The sequence below is a fragment of the Catharus ustulatus genome, chromosome 18 (assembly GCF_009819885.2).
Source record: "Catharus ustulatus isolate bCatUst1 chromosome 18, bCatUst1.pri.v2, whole genome shotgun sequence".
In the NCBI taxonomy this organism is placed as follows: Eukaryota; Metazoa; Chordata; class Aves; order Passeriformes; family Turdidae; genus Catharus; species Catharus ustulatus.
In genome coordinates this window covers 3,143,912-3,163,650 of record NC_046238.1, presented here as the reverse complement: position 1 = coordinate 3,163,650, position 19,739 = coordinate 3,143,912, and the positions used below count along the sequence as shown (strand labels likewise).

Genomic DNA, 19,739 nt, shown 5'->3' with positions numbered 1-19,739 from the left:
TGTTATTTATAATTTTACCTGGCAGTTATTTTTTAAAACAAAAGTTGATTGTCAGCAGGCTGATTTTGTACTTCTCTCTCAACTACAGAATTTTATTTATGAATTTATACAACATAAACCATCTATTTTTATAAATCTATTTAAGCAATTAGTTTATCTATTTATTTATTTATTAGTAGTTTAAACTCGTATATTTTAATACTGAAAGGGATCTATTTGCTATTTAGTAGATGAATAGTTGTACTCATTTCCTGTTACCACCTTTGGACAGAAACTGGAACTTCATTAAAATATTAAATAAAATAAATATTGCTGAATTCTCTTTTTGCTAATTCTTTTTTACAATATATTTTGCACTGGCCTTGTTCTGCTCAGACTTCTCCAGGAAAAGTGGGTTTGACATCATCTGACTTGCACTGCCAGCCCCACAAAAGTCTGGGGGGGAATCCTAGAAAATTCAAGTTTCCCAAGAGGAACAGAGGGACCAAGCTCCTTGCTGGAGCCAGGGGAAGAATTCCTCCCCAAGAGGCCCCATTTCAGACACAACTGCAGAGATGTCACAAAGTGGTGACATGAAGAAAGCAAAATTCCAACCTCATAGCCTTCATTTTTAATAGAAAAAGAAGAGTGGCTGGAAAAAAATATCAGTGCCTGGGGATGTGCTTATCCCCAAGGCTGAAGCAACACCTGCCTGATCTTTTCAGGTGTGGTCAGCAAACCACTCTGGGGAGGAAGTCACATCCCAAGGGCTCAAACATCACCAGTGCCAAGGACTGACACAAACCACTCCAGCCTTGCTGAACCAGAGGATTATACAGGGCTGCTCCCTGTGGTTTCCTCTCCCATGCACAGCTTTTGTCTCACCTTCTAAATGCATCAACAGCTCAACAAAAGGGTTTTCCTTAGAAAGGGAAATGCTTCCTCAGTAGCTCTAACAAGATGTCAGAGTGAGTGCCATGGTCTGCCCAAACTCACATCATGGGAAGAGCCACCTGAGCAAGAAGAGTTGTTCTTCCCCAGGGGGTAAACTCAGAGCAGTCAGTGCCAAGAGGAAAAGGCACCAGCCCCAGGCAGAGCAGGGAGGGAACAGTGAGAGAACTCCTGTGGCCTTCCTGCTGCAGGGTTACCAGGGCTCAGAGAAATCCTCCCCAGCCCTGGAGAGCTGCAAGCTGGGGGATACAGCTGTGCCACAGGGAGCATCTCTCTGCTGTGATCATCATTTGGTGACCAGCAAAGATCTCCTGACCAGCAGCTCCCCATTTTTCCTGGCTGAAAACAAAGCTTTGGAGGCCGATGAGGAATGAAGAGTTCGGATGGAGCAGCCACAGATGAGCAGCAGCAGCACCCAGGGATGTGATGAGTCTCACCTTTCCTGGGTTTGTTTCCATTTGGTGGTGGAAAGGCATTGGGGGTGTGACACACACACACCCCTTGTTCTGAAAAAGGAACATGTTAAACATCTCTCTGGATGACAACAAGGGCTCTTCTGTGTTTGCACACAGGGAATTTCCCCAACACCCAAATAACCTTTGTCTGCCCACCTCCTGGACAAAGTGCTCAGGGATGAGAATAGCAGAGATGAGCTCCTGAGGGCAAATACAGGTTAAAATGAATAAATAAAAATCTAGTGAGCATTCCATCCCATTCTCTTAGATATAAAGAGAGCTCTGGGCTGTGAAACCACTTAGAGCGTGATTTCATTTGGCATCATTTCCAACGAGCAAGTGTGGGTCCACTTTCAGCAGTGTTCAAGGATTAGCAGAGCCAGCCACAAAAAGAAACCACTTGACAAACTCTTCTGGCACCTCAGCTGAAGTTACAGCCTCCCTGAAATCACCACTAAATCAGTAGTACAGAAACAGAGCTCTGCAGCCACAGCTTCCTCCCAGAGAGCTCGATAGCATCGCTGCAGTAACTCTGGCATTTGTAGTGCTTGGTCAAGAGGGAAGGCAGGTTGAAGAGCTGGTTTATCACTGCTGAAATAGCAATTGCTCTTCTCTCCCACCAAAATGCTTTATGTGAGATCAAGATTGTGATTTCTGAAGAATTAAATGCAGGGTTATTGAACCCTGCTGTACCTCCTGGAACCGCATGCCTGACTCATCAGAAGAGTTCTCATCAGAAATACCAAGTCAAAGGCATTAATCACAAGGATAACATCAACCAGCACAAACCCTTGTGCTGTGATTTTAAAATAAAATCCTTCTTTTCACTCTTCTATTACCTTTCACTTCAATTAGAGCCTCACTGCTGCTTCCACTAGGCAAGAAAATCCAAAATGCCAGGGAGGTGACAACTGAAGCACAGACAGCTGGAGTGTCCTACCAGGGAAAAACAAGAATTAGTCATTAAAGGAAGATTTATTAATTTCATTTTTTAAATGGACTTCAGCAGCTCAGAACCTAACATCAACATCAATCCCAAAAGGAATCCAAACCAGCAACTCCATAGAGGATACAGAGCCCTGATCCAAAGGTAACTCCAGCACTGTTCACAGGGAAATGAGCCCTTGTCACCTTTTAGAGCTGCAAAAACGATGCCAGCTGCTGACTCTGGTCCAGGAATAATTCTACTTACCATTTCCTCACATTCAGTCAGAAAATAAAGGCCTTACAACCAGTTTCTTCCAAAAAATATCCTTTATTGTTTTGGTTGTAAATATAAAAAAATGCATTGCACAATTTAACAGACCTACTGAAAAGTGCTACATATCAACAGCACAACAGAAGTTGTCATGCAACAGAACAGGAAACCTAAGCAAAGCAAGAGCACAACCTGAAGTCCTCATACCTTCAAGTTTTTTTTTTTCCTTTTTTCTTAACAAGAATGAATTCCATTCACTTAAAACACATTTAAATACAAGGTTAGAAGAAGAAAATGATCTATTTATTCATTGTATTGTTAAAAGGCTTGCTCATAACATTGATACCTTTTGATTGAAAACCTTATTCATGTTGGAAAAGTTCAGATATAAAAAGTTCAGACAATGGCAAGAAATTAATTCCATTATATGCCTAAGGTGTGTTTCATTGTAACTGAAGTTACTGTAATTATAACTGAAGAACTCTAGTTTTACAGATAAAGCTACAGTTTGGTGCAGAAAATCCAACCAAGAATGAAACCAAAAAACCAAGAGCTTTGACTGACATTGTGGGGAAAACTTTGGGGTCCTATAAAACAAAAAAAAAAACCAAACCAATTCATCTCCTCTGAAACCCAAGTGTAAAAATTGAGGAGTAATAGAAAAATTCCTGATGTTTCACCTAATTTAAAAAACTAAAAGTTATCAACAACGGTCCATAGTCCTCCAGACTGGTGTGACAGAATCCCTAAAGAACCTGAACTGGAAGTCATCAGCCTTTTCATTTTTGGTGGTTTTCCATGCAATAAAAGTGGAAAGGAACCAAAAAATAGAAAGAAAAAGGAGAAAACCCATTCAATTTCCAGCAGTACCTTCTAGTTGGCAACATCAAGGCAAGAATTAACCACTTCAGAAACTGAGAAAGTGAAACAGCCTTCAAATAAGCATTATCTTAGTGAACATTTCTGCAGTGAGCTTCCCTTTCCTGTTCTCAAACTGCTTTTCAGGAGTTTCAGGTCTTAAAAGCAAACAGAACTAAATTTATCTGTCCCTGTCCCTTCTACAACATGTGAACACTAACACACTCACACAGGAATCAAAAAAACCAAACTGAAGACACAAAGGGATGCAGTTTTCCAACACATTTGACAGCCCTTTGTCATTTCAAGCCAGTTGAGATTTAGAGGTTGAAGCCCTTGCCTGTTTCCTGGGTTTGGCAGAGATGATGTCCATGTGTGCACACGGCAGTGGGGAGGGGAGATTCAGCAGCAAAGATGCAATTTTTTCCAAACATAGACACAGTTACTCACAACCTCAGTCTGAAAGGGTCACAGCAATGCCACACAGGTAAAATCCCCTAAAAGGCCAGGGAGGCCCCACTTCCTCCATTCACTGAATTTTCCACAGAGCATCATTTTAGAGGGAAAAATGGATGACTTATGATTAATCAAATGCATACACAACACCAAGATCTAAGGCACAGATGGAAACATTCCAGTAGTCCCCCCCTCCTTCAAGAAAGCCTTCCCCAGGGGTCTAGAAAAGCATGGAAGAACATTCCACTCAGGTCAAATGTATTAACCAAGAATTGTTTTGGTTTTGTGCAGTGATCAGACTGTCATGGTGAAGTGTGCTCTTGTCTCTGATCCCACTCCTCTGTAATTCCTTTAATCCAATTTGCTCCTGGACCTTCATCCCTTACTCCTCCTGCTAAAAGCATGCCAAAAACTACAATGTAAGCTAATAACTCCACCAGATAATGCCCAAGTTCTCCAGAACTTGTGTTTGGTGTGGGACCATCCACAATTAATACAATCTGAGGTCAGAAGGAACCAGCAGATAATCCCAGTTTGACTTTGTGCATATCACAGGCCATAAATTAGTTATTTAGCCACTCCTTTACTGAGTGAAATATGTTGGATTTGACAGAATACAACTTGTATTCAGTTATATGGGGGTTCTCCAAAAGTTTAGCACCAGACAGATGTGCAGCACCTGCAGTTCTGTGCAGACTATAGGCACTGTGTGTTTGGCTTGCTTACTTTGGTGACACTGAGGAAATCAAGAGTCCTTCAATTACAGGAGAAGGTGTTACCAAACTGTGAAAAAAATGAAGTATTTAAACTCATCCATGGGTAAGAAAGACTAAGGTGTTTAAACATAAATCAAAGTGGAAAACTGTGCAGGAACTAATACATACGTGGTCCATCTCTTTCCATACCAATCTTTAGTGGTTTTATTGCTCAGATGTTAGACATAAACCAGCTCTTTTCTCCTGTTTCCAAATGCAGTGAAATCACTCTCCTCACCAGGCTGACTGATAAAAGAATTCTGATCTGCAATAACAGGGTGACAAGAACACATTGAATCACTGCTTCAAAGAGCAGCCACATCATTCCTGGTAATTGCATGGTGGAAAGTATCTTTTCACTTTTCCTTTCCTCCCTCCTACACTCTTGCCTAAGTAAGCAACATTTTCTCTTTAAGATTTGCAATTTTTTAACAGTGCTTTGAGTTTGTTTCTACACCACAATTTGTTAAACAAGCACTTTTCAGGTGCAATCTGATGGATGAGTTTTCTACTCACATCAAAAATGTGAATGGACCAAATTTTTGGCAGTTCAGGTGAATGATCCCTCCCTGTTATTTTAAGTTTGCTTTCATTTTCCAATTCACTCAGTGACATAAGGGATGTCAGAGTTTCAGGTCCTCCCTGGGCCCTGAAGGATGACTGTGCTGCACTGTGTGTGGGACAAAACTTCCACGTCACCAATACCAGAAATGGTAAAAATCACACACCATCACTGCTGACAAGCAGGGCAGGCAGCACAGGATCTCCTCAGCTGAAAAGGTGAGAAAACCACCAGCTCTTGGACAATATGCCTGTTGCTTTCTTGTTAGAAACCCAGACATTTTTAATACACAAACAGTGAGATCAGCCCACAGAGGAAAGGACATAAGGGACATCCCCAGCTCATCACAGTGTAAAATGATTTTACTGAAGTCAAATTCATAACTAGTGATAAAAATGGGAGGATTGAAAGCATTGATTCAAAAATGGTTTACTTATTCAACATTTGTGACACAGATGTAGCAAAAAAAAATTGTTTAATTGATTACAACATTATGAAAGATCTAGGAATGAATCCCTCCAGAAAATCTACTCACTATTTGATTACTATGACAACCTTTGCACACCATTCCTTGGCTGAGACTTGGAATTTTGTTGCTTTTGTCACAGGGACACAGGTTTTCACATGTGCCATGAACTTCAAATTATATGTCAAATCTACTGGAAAAAAAAAAAAGGAAAGAAAAGCATTTCCCTCTCTGCCTGCACAGCTACAGGAAGCTGTGTTGGTACAAAATGTGCCATTCTGCCTTTCCCTCCAGCCCTCAGTCCCTCCATGCAGGGAGAGGCTCACCTTCAGTGCCTTGGCCTTGCTACAGAGCTGCTCTCACAGAAGGAACTCTGCAAGGAAAGCCATTAGCTGCAAAATCTCAGCACAAAGGAGAAACCAGAACAAAACCATCACCTGTGCTCAGCCCCACTCCCCAGGCTGCTGTTCCCTTCCAAAGTGGAGGAGATTGGGATAAGGCTTGAGAAAAGCTCCTTTCCCCAAGGAGAACCCATTTCAGAGTGTGCAATCCCCAACTGTTCCAGTTATTCCTCATTTTCCCACTGTGAGAGGTTGCACAGCACCTCCAGCCTGCTCTTGGGACTGCTCCAGGGAAGTGCTCCCACTGTTTGCACAGCTCTAAACAATCAGGATCAAGTCAGGAGTGGAATTCCAAGGGTTATGGGATCATCCCAGACTAGGAACAACCAGCTGGAATGAACACCCCAGTGCTGCCTCAGGACTGACAATCACTGCTGGAACAGGACTCACTTCACCTGCAGCAGAGCTGAGATTGTCACAGAAAAATGCTTTGCTGTATTTTGAGTTTTAATCTTATTTTTACATGTTTTATAATTCATGCTGAACATAACCTTCCCACATAGATCAGGTCTAGCAAAGTCCTTCAGGTTTTTCAGACAGAAGGCAAGAAGAAGAAGAAGCAAAAAAAGACAAAGAAGCAAAGAACTGACTGCAAGTCTGTGTGGTTTGATATAGCTTCTGAGATAATAAAAAAGCCAATTTTTAACATTACAAACTCAATTCTTGTCTCTGAAGTGCTACTACATTTATTTTACCTATGGGTGTGTTTTGTATGTGCACATTTTGTGAGGATAGCAGCTGAACCGTGCAGAGTGCAAGAAAACATCTCACTGATTAAACTGATACAAAATTCATGTATTTATCCTAATTGCAGAGTTTATACAATCTAAAATGTTTTCTTGCACTTACTGCACAGCCTGCTACTCCCTTGCAATGGCTATATTATAAAAAAAAATCAGCTACTTTATTTACTAGAAAATAAAGCACGTCTTGAACTGATCAAATGCAATGATACACTCATTAAAATAAAATACACAAAACACAGCCTGAGATTTTAATTCTAGTATTTTTACCATGAGTTGACATCACTGACAGAGTTTTCTTCTCCTTTGGTTTTTCATATGATCCTGTCGAACAATTTCCACTATTCAAGTAAAACACATGGAACTGAATACCAGAAAACAAAATAAAAAGCACATTTTGCTTCACGAAATCAGAAGTATTTTTTTCCCCTTGAAGAGCACATTCCTCGGTGTACAGGATTTACACTTCAGAGAACTGAGGGTGTTTCATTAGTTGCATAAGGATGCATTGATGGAGATCTATTGCTGCCTGCAGGGCTCAAACCTGCTGAGTTTACCTGAGCTTGGTGTTTTTTTCTCACGTGACAAGAGCACAGCACAGCACTGGAGAGGAACCCAAACGTTCTGACACGGCTGCATCACCTGCACCTCTTCACAAGGCAGGGCCAGGTGCCCTGAACAGCGTCTCTGGTGATGGAGAGAATCCTTTCTAAAGTGCACTGACTGGAGGAGCCTGGGCAGGCAGGGCCTGGCGGGTTCTCCACCCCTGGGACAGCAGCTCAGTGTCTTTGGTTGTTAGCTCTCCCCAGCTCTCTTGTTCACCTTGGCCACGGCCTCGCGCGCCTGCTCCGGCAGCCGCGACGGGTCCGACAGGATCGAGGTGCTCCTGCTCAGGTGCCACAGGGTGTTCAGCACCACTATAAAAAAAATAAAAAGGCAGGAAAGCATCAGGAAAAGCTACTAATCTGATAGATCTTTCTTCTACAAAAGAGAACAGCCCTTGACAGCTGTAAGTTAAATATTTGCTGAAAGGCAAGAGGGGAAAAACCAAGCATTGATGCCCAAAGAGAAGGTCACTACAAAGCTGGTACAAATCTCAGAGGTCTTCCCTCATTATGAGATAAACCACACTGCCAAACATACTCCAAATAGAGCCAAGCTTTTGAAATTTAAATGTAGTTAAAGGCTGTTTAAATTCTGGTATACTCAACAATTTTTTTCTGTCTCTGCAGTCAGAAGATGCTCTTATTTTTTCATTGAGTTAACAAAAAGGAAGCAAAAGTCACATTCAGCATCATGTGCTTTCTTTGCCATCCTCTGACTTTTAAGAAATGGTATTATATTATACTTTCTATGATCTGAAGAGCTGCTGGATGGAACTTCACTTACTTGGCCTCAGAACAGGAAGAGAACAGTGCTGATCCAACCAGGCCAGTGCAGTGTCGTTCAGATCCTTAAAGCTTGTTGTGGAAACCATCCCATTGAAGGACTCAAACAATGGCTTAATAATAATGCTGAACTGCAAACCATCAAATGTCAAGGGAGACAACAAAGGAGAGTTCAAAACATTCTATGGGGAAGGCTATGGCAGAGAAAACACTGAATTTCTAAATGGACTTCAACCAGTAGAGGAATTGCAATACTTAAATAATTGTAATTTCAAATTTGTAACACTAAGACTGAGGAAAAAAATGAACTTTAGTTCTGAGTGATCCACACTGACCTGAAGAGGGAAAAAGGGGAATGTGCAAATTTTTGAACAGCTTCAGTAACCATAATTTTTTCCCCCCTGAAATCTTTGCTATTGTCTATGTACATTTCCCAAAAGACAACCAGAGCTGCAGTTACAGCAGAGTCCACAAAAGATTTATTGCAGTACAATAACCTAGCAAGAAAACCTTGCCTCTGGCATTGCATTTTACTTTCCACACGTTGAGGTGAGCAAGCTCTGCAAGAATCCACATCCACACACAGATGTGGATGAAAACTGAGGACATTTGCTATTTAAGCATAAAGTCACAGCATCAGAATCCCAAGTTGTTGGCTCTAAAAGGACCAGTAGCAAAGCCCAAGTTCATCAGATATAAAAGGATACAATCCAAAACTTCCAGTTCTGCAGGGTTCTGCTTCTCACGTACTCATCAAACAATTTCCTCATGTGGTCAAATCTCTGCCGTGTCACAGGGACCCCTGTAGCAGGGAGCTGCTGCTGGCAAGAACTGAAAACATGTTTGAAGGTCAGAATCCCACCAAAAAAGGATAAATTTTCCTTCCAGACTAAACTGCAGCAGGAGAAAAGTGTGTACTCCTGGCATCTCTGGCAGAGGGGATTCCCAGTGCATGATCCTCCCACAGTGTTAACTGCTCAGGTCAGGAATAAAAACTGTTTTCCCAGTAATTTTATCTCTATTCATGCAGCAAAGCAATTTATCAAGCTGCTACAAACACTTCTGCTTACAAACAACAGAACTGAAAATGAAATATAACACAGAACAGTGATTTTGGCATCCATTAAGGACAAGGTACGTTAGGAGTCAAGAAAAAATTTACAATTACTCCTAAGCAATGTTACAGAAGAAGATGTAACAGAGGATCTTATGAAACAGATCAAAACCAAGCAGACTTCATCATATTTTGTAAGAAAAATAAAAAGATTTTGATTTACTGCTGATTCTAACATTGTGCCCAAGTCTAAAACTTCTGGAGATGGAAGCAAAGCCAGTGCAGTTCTCAATGTGCCTTGCAATAGTGCATAATGAAAAACCCAGAGAGCAAACTGAGGCACTGGGAAGGTGATGTGATTTATCACAGTTATGTTCAGCCAGTGGTAAGTTCTGTGAGCCCAAGTTCTGTGTCTTATGTAATCAACCACAGTTTTCTACAAAAACTGACTGCATTTGAAAATAAAACTGCAGCAAAGCCCTTGTGAGAGTGAGTTCAATCACCAATGAGCTTTATAAAAAAATCCTCACTGACTTCTCAGAACTATTCTGACCTGACACATCCTCCCTGATGCTGCCACTGCTGTGCATGCCCTGCTCAGAGCTTGCTGAAAATCCAGTTTGCACCAGTGCCCATCTTACAGCAGCTCTGCCTGGAGCTTGGAGCTGGCAGCAGCTCTGCTGTGTCCCACACCACCTGCTCCTGCTGTGACACTGAGCTCACACTCCCTGCTGCTTGGCCCAGCTGCAGCTCCATCCCTGGCAGCTCCCCGTTCTCACAGGATGGTGGCGTTCAGCTCCTCGATCTCCTCCCGCAGGCGCCGCGTCTCCTCCTGCATCTGTGTCCTCTCCTGCTGCAGCTTGGCGATGTACTCCACTGTCTTCTGCAGCGTGATGGCGTGGCTGATCTAGGCCAAACACACACACAGCTCACACCCTGCAGCAGCCTCAGCTTCACCATGGGTTTGTCCTCCTAACCTGCTCTATAACACCTTTTACTTTTCCTTCACTGTGTGTGAAACCACAGGGTCAGGTAGAGCAAAACACTTCAGATACTCAACTCTGCATTTCTCTGAATCCTCTCTGCTCTCCTGTACAGAGAAGTGTGGCTGCAGGGGTTTTCTTCCATAAATTACATTTCTGTTACTTGGTTGAAAGAAGTATTTTAATAATTTAAAACGTTTTATTTTTCACAGTTCTTACTTAAGTACTGAAGGATGTGTTACATCTCCAGACAGATTTATAGTCTTGGTGGAAGCGCTGCTTGAAGTTGGTAATATAAATTATTTAGTTTGGGAAACCTGAAGTTATTAAACAGAAGGACCCACCAAAGGAGACAGATAATAATACTCTTCAGTTTGGAGGAACCAATTAAAAATCTGTACTTGAAAAATAAAATTACCAAACATTTCAGTAAAGCTGAGTTTTCAAAAAGGACTAAAGGACTTCCTCTCAAAATAGGCTATTCAAGTCAGGAAGTGAAATGCTGACAACTTGCCACCTAAATTTCTGAAATGATTAAAATTATGTAAGCAAATCAACATGCTGCAGAAAAAGCTTCCATATTTTCCATGTTTCAAAGCTCCTGGTATTTAAAGGTCACTAAGAATTTTGTTGTGCAGATATATCTGTATTTCAATTTACTGAACTAAATAAACCAGTGTAGCCAGAGTAAGTTTTTAGTTTGGACAAAGTAATTTGACAATGAAAAATCAAATGGGAATTTTTTTCTCTATAAACCCGTGCACAAAAGACAGGTGAAAGGGAGAAAAAAGGTCTGGATTCTTAAAGACAGCTAGGTGGTATAAAGAGTCCTGAAGAGATTTTCCAGATCATCTGAACTGACCATGCCTCAGAGATCTCAGTGGTGTAGGAAATGTTAGGAATTTACCTGAGATTTCCATTCTACCTCTGCTCACTGCTGTGCTCCAGCCCTGTGTGCTCTGCTGTGCTCAGCTGACCACTGATTACATTTATTAACAAGACTTTTAGAATGGCTGTTTTTAACATTTCACATGAAACTGTAGGTGCTGCTGCAGTACTTACCAACTTGGAGTTGGATGACACCAAGCTGTTCAGAGCACTGAAACCAATCTTGATGTTGAACCTTCGTTTTTGTTCTGAAAGATGCTTCATCCTTCGATTCTGCAGAAACAAAATCAGCTCAGTTTATGCTGCTCTCCTTTACTGTTCCACTGCTATGACTATTTCATCTACTCAAATTCAGTGTTATTTTTGTTAACTTGTTGGCATTCAGTCTCCCCTGGAATGACTCTCTAAAATTTTATTAATTAATTGATGGTGTGTTTGCGGACCAACCCATCTCTGACGTCTGCACCAATTTTAAGCATCACATGTCAGGATGGCAAGGAAAAAATCTGAAAGATACTATATTACCTGGAGGTTCTAGACTTGTACAGTATGCACATGATTGTTACCTTGCCAGCAAGGCACACAAAGGTTTGAAAGATACTTTTTGTCTGTGAAGTGCTTTAGCAGAAACAAAAGGTCACCTTACCCCTCTTTCTTCAGCTGTGTCATCAGAAGCAAAATATTTAGGATTTATATTAACAAAAGAACAAAGATCAGTAGCCCCAGAACTGGTCCAGCCTGTGGCAGAAATACCTCACAATCACTAACAAAGAAAACAACTGGCAGGATTTTTTAGGCACAGGAGAATCCTGCAGCCCCTGGATCCCAGGGCTGGGGAGCCACACAAACCACGGACAGGAGCTCCCAAGGTTGGTGTCCATAGAAAGAAAAGACTTTCCAAAAAGGAGCTCTAGTTTCTGTTGCAGCACTGGGAATGCCAGATTATTCCAAGGCCTCTGAGCTGCTGAGGACAGAGGAGCTGGCAGATCCCTTCCCAAAGCTGGGGCCACACCGCCGCCCTGTGGCTCCTGCCCAGCTCAGAACAGCCAGGGATCATCCCTGGGATGTCACAGCCTCAGCAGCTGGGGGGACACACACAAACATCCAGGACGGAAGAGACCGTAACTCTGTAACAGCCCAGGGATTTCTCTGTTCTGAGTCTCTGGCAGCACCAGCCTGAGTTCTTCCTATTGCTGCACCATTCAGTTACTGCTTTCTCCTGGGAGTCTGCCACAGAACACCTGGGATGAAGAAACTTCTTTAACTGATTTTGCACTTTGAGAACACAATCCTGGCAGAGTGAGGCTTTCTGGCAGCAGCTCATCATCACCCCACTTTATAATGGAGGAAAGTAATGTAATAAAGCAGTGAAGTGCTGCCCAAAACCACAGAAAATGCAGGTTCATGAGCAGAACTGAGATTTCCAGTGTCCTCTATGCTTTGCCAAACTGAAATAACCATGTTACCTAGCAATACAGAACTGTTTAATCTAACTAACAATGCAGAGGAACAAAAGCACATACATCTGGAACCTGGCAAGGATCACTGTCTCTCTTGTCTTACAAAACAGTTTCTAACAGTACATATCCAAAGCAATTCCTGTCAGAGCAGGTGTGTTTGCATGGCTGTAAAGCCTTTTTCATAGGAACAGCAAGGACATGGCATCTAGTGACCACTTTCCCACCATCAGCCAGCCCTACTAATTTTTTCCTTTGTTACTTTACTCTCTAGCAGCAGAACAGACTCCATCCACTGCTTGTGAGCTTTCATGCCAAGCAAATCCCAACCAACTTTTATGAGTAACTTGTAGCATGGCCAGCATGGGGAGTACTGATTGTCCTCTGCAACAGATCTAGACCTGAGTGCAGGTGTTAAACTTACCTTTCTGCCCTAGAGAAACCAAACTCACAGGGGACACAGAGCCAGAGAAGCCAGAAGGGGGTTGGTACTTGCAAAACAGTTCAGTAACACTCCCTTCCACAACAGGATGAAAGAGAGGGTTACAGCTGATTGTTCTGATGGGGTTTTTGTGGAGAAGTTTCTCATACACCACAGAAAGGGTTCTGACAAGGGCAGCCTGTGTGTGAGGTACCAGCAGCGCTCAGTGCTATCTCCAGACCGCCGAGTTCTTATCCCAGTAACTCTCGAAGGGTTTTACAGGTGTAACTTGTAGAGTCTGTGGAGCTGCTTCCCTGTGGAGCAGCATAGCATCACTGGAGACATGTAAGTAACTCATAGCATCACTGGAGACATGTAAGTAACTCAGCAGATCAAGAACTTCCCTCCAGCGATGGCCAGAGCCCTGCAGACTGAAGAGCCCCAACAGAACAATGGCAAAAAGCCACAGTTTAGAACACTACACCTGAAAGCTCTGACCAAGTAAACTGACACCTGTCACAACACTCCTGTGAGCCACTGCAGGAACTGCTGCCACAACCACAGGGACCTGCAGAGGTACAGCTAAGCTTGGCCCCTCTGGTAACACAGCCCTGAGGAGCAGAGTAGATTGGAGTCTGACATTTTGGATTGCACAGAGCAGCACAGATGCAGCAGCAAGCTAAGCCCAGTACAAAAATAAGCTACTGTCCTGAAGCACAACTTTCTCTAGTCCATGCTCAGACATCAGGACAGAAAAGGAGCTAGGAAGGTAAAGAAGAAAATCCCCTAAAAGGAAGGGACACACACCTTAAATGCAGCCATAGTAGGGTCAGTGGTAGGTTTTCCTGAGCAGCTGCTCTGAGGAGACTGCGGACTGGGGCTCTGCTCAGAGGTGCAGGGGGAAGCCTGGCCTGAATTCTGACAGTCCCGGCCTTCAGAAAGGAAAAAACACAAGACACATTAACAAACAACTTTCTGTAGCAAATGTAACTGCTGAGGAATTTATACTCAGAATTAAACTGAAAGGCAGTCGGCAACCAAGTTACACAGTTTGATGCAGCAACCACATGCTTGAAAACATCAACACTGCTGGCAAGGCTTAGGGTATCATGTCACATGGTGCATCCTGAATTGCAAGATGTAACAGTCCTTTCACACACACATATTTCAGCAGAGCCATGTTGGATGCACAGGCTGTGACTCCATTGTCCTGCTGGGCTCCCCCATGTGTCTCTAAAGGCCTGGGATGTGATGGTGACACTTCCAAGCATTTACCACCAGAACCAGCCCAGGGAACACCCTGCTGATGCACATGCAAAAGGAGTCTTTGCACTTACCTACAAGGATTGTGTCTGAGATCCTCCAGTCAAAATCAGAGCTATGACACTGAACAACAAACCTACTCAGCACTTCCTACACAGATGCCTTTCATTTCTTGGTGACTACAACAGCACATCCTTTTAGAAAGGAGTGACTTACAGGAACCACAAAATCACAGTTTGTGGGGATGCTGCACAGTCATTTAAGACAAAAATTGCAAACTACTCAATGCAACTGAAGCTGTGGAGTAGAAGGGTCTGAAAACCTTTCCCTTCAAAAATTGTCTAGGGATCCTCAAGGCCCCCTTTACACCCTGCCTACCCAACACACACACTTCCATGTGCAGGGGAGAGAAAGCTCACAGCTTTCTAACTTACTAGGTGTAGGTGAGGGAACTTGTGAACTGCAACAGTGGGAAGGGATGTGCTCTCCTTTCACCAACACATCCTGGACTACACTAGGAGGGAAGAGATGTGAGACTGTGGACTGGCTTTGTTGACTACTTGGTGCTCGCTGTGCTGGACCAACCAGAATGTTACTACGGAACTCCGTCACCCCGGGAGCCTGGGAACAGCACAGAAACAGCACAGAGAAAAACACAGAGAGAGAGAGCAGGAGGGGAAGTGTGGGGGCACAGGGAAAGAAGGGATGAGAAAAAGGAGAATGGAGGGAGAGATTAGGAAAGAGAAAGAGAGAGAGAGAGATTTGTTACCTTGCCTTTCACTAGAAGTAGCAAATTAATACATGATTAACAATCTGATGACATGAAACAAGGGCTAATAAATAAGGAATTGGCAGGCACCAAAGTCAGGCTTCTGGCAGGAGACCAGTAACCTTAAAACAGTATTACAACACATCAACAGCATAATCTACTAAAATCCATCTCCACCTTCCTGCACACAACATGCTGGGGAAACCCACTCACATACCCAAGGCATGTTTTCCAATAGGGCAGTGGAAAGGGGGGCTCCTTCCAGCTTCTGCACAGTTAAAGCACAAAGCATCCCCATCCTCAGCACTGTGAATACAGGCCTCCTTGGAACCTTGCTGTTGTGTGACACAGAGCCTGTCAAGACTATAAAGTGCTTCCAAGCCCATGAAGTGGCTACTTTAAAAATAAGCAAATATAATGCTGAATGCACAAATGCATACGTTGGGTAACACATGATTTAGTGGACTCATTACCTGCCTGAACACATTATGGCTCTCACTACTTGCAAATAACAGGCCTAGAAAACAAATATGTAATTGTTTTTTTCTTCTCCTTACTCTGACAATTCCAGCTGGTGCAATTGCAACATTAGACTGAGACGTGGCTGGCGTCAAAATCCCCTCTCTTTTTAAAGGTGCTGGAGTTACAATCACAGCTCTGGACTGTCCCTGAAAGGCAGCTGAAGAACACAATTCAGTTAGAATAGTTAATGACACACACAAAAAAAAAGAGATGGAGATTATTTTGTATGAAATAACTTGTCATTAAACATGGGTGTGGATCAAGGGGCATCTACTTGGTGCTATTTCACTGCAGTATAAAATGCCTGTCTTCCAATGATCTCAACCCCACTCCAGCTATTTCTGAGTTTTCTAGCATCACTGTCACTGCTTCAAGGTGAATTTACAGAGCTATGTAGTAATTCAGGGAGGTGCAAAGTGTCTTCATTCTGTCAGAGCTGGGTTTGACAGGAGGAGGACCCTCTTCCATCCACATTTTGGGATGTCAGGCTTGCTCTGCTGACCCAGGAAGGGTCAATGACTCAATACTTCATTATTCCTTGTGTATGTATCTTAAATCCTTTCCCTCAGCACTTCAGCCTACCAGCTTCTTTTACCACCTGGTTTTACAGCTGCTTTAGATGACACACAACCACAAGACAACCAAATGGGATTGGGAATCAGCATCAAAATTCTACAAAATATGCTAAGGAGTTCTGCAGTGCTTAGACAGTTAGAAATAATTCTGAATAGCAGCAAATGTCTCCACCTGAATCTGTGAAGATCTCCATGTAACCACTGCAGATGTGCAGTTACTACCACAGCATTCATGGTGACATGGCTCTTGCCCAGACTAGACAGAACATGACATGACCATCCTAAAATGTTACTGAGAGAAGAATCAGGCAAAGGTACAGATGCTGTCTGGGGTTTGATAAATCAGAACCAAACATATTTGGCTTCACTCTTGGCTGTACTGGTTCAGCTCTCCTTTGTACAAATAAAGTCATGATGCAAGAGAAGTGTCAGCACAGCTCAGCCCCTGCTGAGCCACTCCTCTGCATTCAGCATCAGGAACCTGAAGGACACACACAGCAGGACAGGGAGACAGTGTAGGGTTATCCAATGTCCCCTCCCTGACAGTGTCACCTGTGACTGCCAACTGTGTTCTCACTCAACTGGAGTTTCTGCACAGCCTCCCTAAGAGAGGATTGCACAAACCTTGTGCCAGCCCCTGTGTGGGTCTGCCTGGAGCAGAGCTCTGTCACTGACACAGGGAGCTCATTCTTTGAGCATTCCCACACCTAAAGCTGCAATCACAGCTGTTCACTGATGTTCAGCTGGACTTGTGACATCTCTACTGACCTCAAGAGCCTGCTCCTCTTACCAGGGCATTAATGCTGCTGCACAGGCTTGGCCTTTCTGACTTCCACATTTGGGGAACTGCAGCAACCAGCAATAATGTTTAGGAATCACTTTACATGATTCATGTTTCTGTCCTACACATGCATCTTTTGCAGACTTTCCTCTCAAAATCAGCACATTTATCATGAAGTGGTAATAACAGTGAAGTCTTGCACTTGATGAGACAATCTGTACAGGTTTTTAGTCCTTATACCACACAGCAGTTCTAACACAAGATATACCATCATTTGCTTTACAGTCACAAGATGATTTGTTTGCCCTGAACACAAATTACAGGCATAAATGCGTCAGTTACAAGTACTGATGTTTATTCTATTGCCAAAAATAAAGCTCTAGTATTTATATAAATTCTTGGATTTGTCCCCTGAGCTTGATGTCCCAGCAGTTTAGGAACACCATGATCCCCAAACACATGCCACTAATCTAGATGAGAAACAAAGCCACTGGTTGTGATGGTCTAGAAGTAAATGCTGGAGCACTGGGAAAGTAATGTATGGGGTGAGGAACAACCCAGGAAACACTGACAAAAGCAGGAGCAAAGGCTTTCTGAAAATGAGCTGCCTACAATCTTTACTAGGTGAGAAATGCATGTCCTGACTGCTGAGGGTACATGGGCTGTTAGTTTATAATATACTATAGATAGGAACAGTGCCATTAACACCCTCATGCTATTAATCATGGACCAGCTTGATCCCAGTGACATCCTAGAATTAGATCTTGGGTCTGCTCTCCTGAACAGTGATTCTTCTTTTTGGTGGGTGACCTCACTATCAGGCCCTGGCAGATACACCTACTCCTACTAAAGCCTGTTTCATTACTCCTCCAGGCAGGCTTTTTCTTGAATTATTGTTGCACATTTCAAGTGGCTGAAGTCACTTGGCCCCCAGCCAGCACAAGTCTAAAAATAGACTGCAATAATGCTAAGAAAAGCGTTCTGCCTGCCCTGCTCCAGCCTTGAGCTTTCCTACAAGAATCTCAAGCAAAATTCTTGGTCCTTATCTTGTTATTCTTTGCCTTGTGCAGCACCAGAGACTCCATGCAGTGTGGAAGTCCCAGGTGTTCTTACCCTGACCTGAAACCCACTCCTGACTTCAAGCATCTCAAGGGTCTCTAGACTGCTTGAGACAAAGATCTCCAGGTCCCTGAGGAGAATCTCCTCCTCCACTGTGGCTGAATGCTTGGAGGGGCAGTTAATCACAACATCACACCTAAATCCAAGGTTTCTATGGGGCAGGAGCACAGAGCTGGTGCAGCTACACACCCATCAGAGAGGTTACAGAGAGCCCCTTTTGCAGGTCAGCTTTTCACACTCCACCAGACTGCTTCCAATCCTTGCAGCAATCCAGAGCATCCACCTGAACAGTGCAGCCACTCGTGCTCAGTTGGTGGATTCAAGGGTTCCATGGACACACTCAAAAGCTCTATTTTAACTTATGTAAAGCAAGAAAAGCAAGAAGGTCTTTTCCTCCTGCTAGTCCAACTCAGAAACAGAACCACCCTCCCGCAGCACTCCTCACCTGGGGTGATGAAGGCATTCTTTACCAATAAGGACACTGTTTCAAGCTTCGGAGCAGGCACTATTTTCTGTGACTGTTTGGGCCTTGTCCCAGCACTGGCCAAAGGAACAGGTTTGGGGAGTGCAAATGTCAGCTGGGACTGCAGCTGGGGCCGGGGCTGCCCCTGCACTACAGCAGTCTGGAAGGCCAGGTTACAAGGCACTCCTGCCCCCGGCTGCTGCGTGGCCAGGACCAGGCTCTGGCTCTGGCTCTGGCTGAAGGTGGTGGCAGGGGCGTTGTGGGTCAGCGTGGCAGAAGCCGTGTGAGTGATGACCGAGGATTCACAGAGGAACTTGGGGGTTTCGGGAGCAGCGAAGGCGGCGGGGGCGGGGCTCGGGCTGGAGCTCAGCGGCACCGCGGGCAGCGGCGATTGCTGCTGGGCGCTCGGGGGCTGCAGCAGCGGCAGCGGCGGCTGGAACACCGACATAAAAGTTTGTGGCCCGCCGAGAGACGAGTCAGGAGGGAAGTCTGGCGGCTGGATGAAAGATCCCCCACTTCTAATGCTGGAACACTGGTCAGCAACGACGTCAGGAATGACAGGAGCAGGTACTGAGGAAGGAATCAGCTCATCGCTGATGCTCTCTGCTGGAAGCGTGCTGGGCAACGAACCCGACGGCAGGACAGGAGACTGAGAGACAAGGAAACATCACTGATTCAGACATGTCTGAACTCCTCCTGAGAGGACATGGCTCATGTCAGAGCCTTGTGGTTTAAACCCCTCTTACCTGGGAAGAGTGGCTGCTGCCGTCTGTGGTAGCTGAGCTGACAGCAGACACGGAAGGGAAATAATTACTGGAGCGACTGGGCGTGAATAATTCTGAAATATAAAAAGTCACCTATTAATTTTCAACTTTGCTAGATCCTAAAATTCACAGAAATACCTGTATTATTTAGTAAATGATGAAACCATGAGATTTTGGCTTCATACAACTGCTGTTGACTGAGCAGTGAATTGCTGTCTTCCAGAGGAACTCTCTCTTTGGGGCTGACTCCTTCAGATTTCATGTAAACTGGGACAAATGCAAAAATCAGTCCTGTTAAAGGTTCCTCTACACAAAGACAGCCAAGAGCTGATCCTCAGTGAGTCCCACAAAGTACAGTTATCTTATGCAGACTGCTCACAGAGCCAGCAAACAGATGTGACTCTACTTCCATGAAGATCCACAACCATCAAAGTTGACAGCAGTAGTTTAATGTTACATGGAATCCTT

General features: G+C 43.8%; 1 protein-coding gene across 2 annotated transcripts in view; it reads right to left on the bottom strand.

The window, feature by feature from the left end:
- Window positions 1-4,436: 4,436 nt before the first annotated feature.
- LOC117004740 (MLX interacting protein) overlaps window positions 4,437-19,739 on the bottom strand; it is a 42,500-nt gene continuing 27,197 nt past the window's right edge. The window contains exons 8-17 of one of the 2 annotated variants that reach the window (XM_033075795.1): window positions 19,254-19,345; window positions 18,490-19,156; window positions 15,605-15,726; window positions 14,713-14,899; window positions 13,823-13,947; window positions 11,312-11,410; window positions 10,046-10,173; window positions 8,920-9,043; window positions 8,214-8,343; window positions 4,437-7,741 (exon numbers count right to left, since the gene is read on the bottom strand). In XM_033075795.1, coding sequence (XP_032931686.1) covers window positions 7,620-7,741; window positions 8,214-8,343; window positions 8,920-9,043; window positions 10,046-10,173; window positions 11,312-11,410; window positions 13,823-13,947; window positions 14,713-14,899; window positions 15,605-15,726; window positions 18,490-19,156; window positions 19,254-19,345 — 1,796 coding nt within the window. In that variant the 3' untranslated portion in view covers window positions 4,437-7,619. The remainder of the gene's footprint in view (window positions 7,742-8,213; window positions 8,344-8,919; window positions 9,044-10,045; window positions 10,174-11,311; window positions 11,411-13,822; window positions 13,948-14,712; window positions 14,900-15,604; window positions 15,727-18,489; window positions 19,157-19,253; window positions 19,346-19,739) is intronic. The other variant, XM_033075797.1, reaches the window with a different exon arrangement.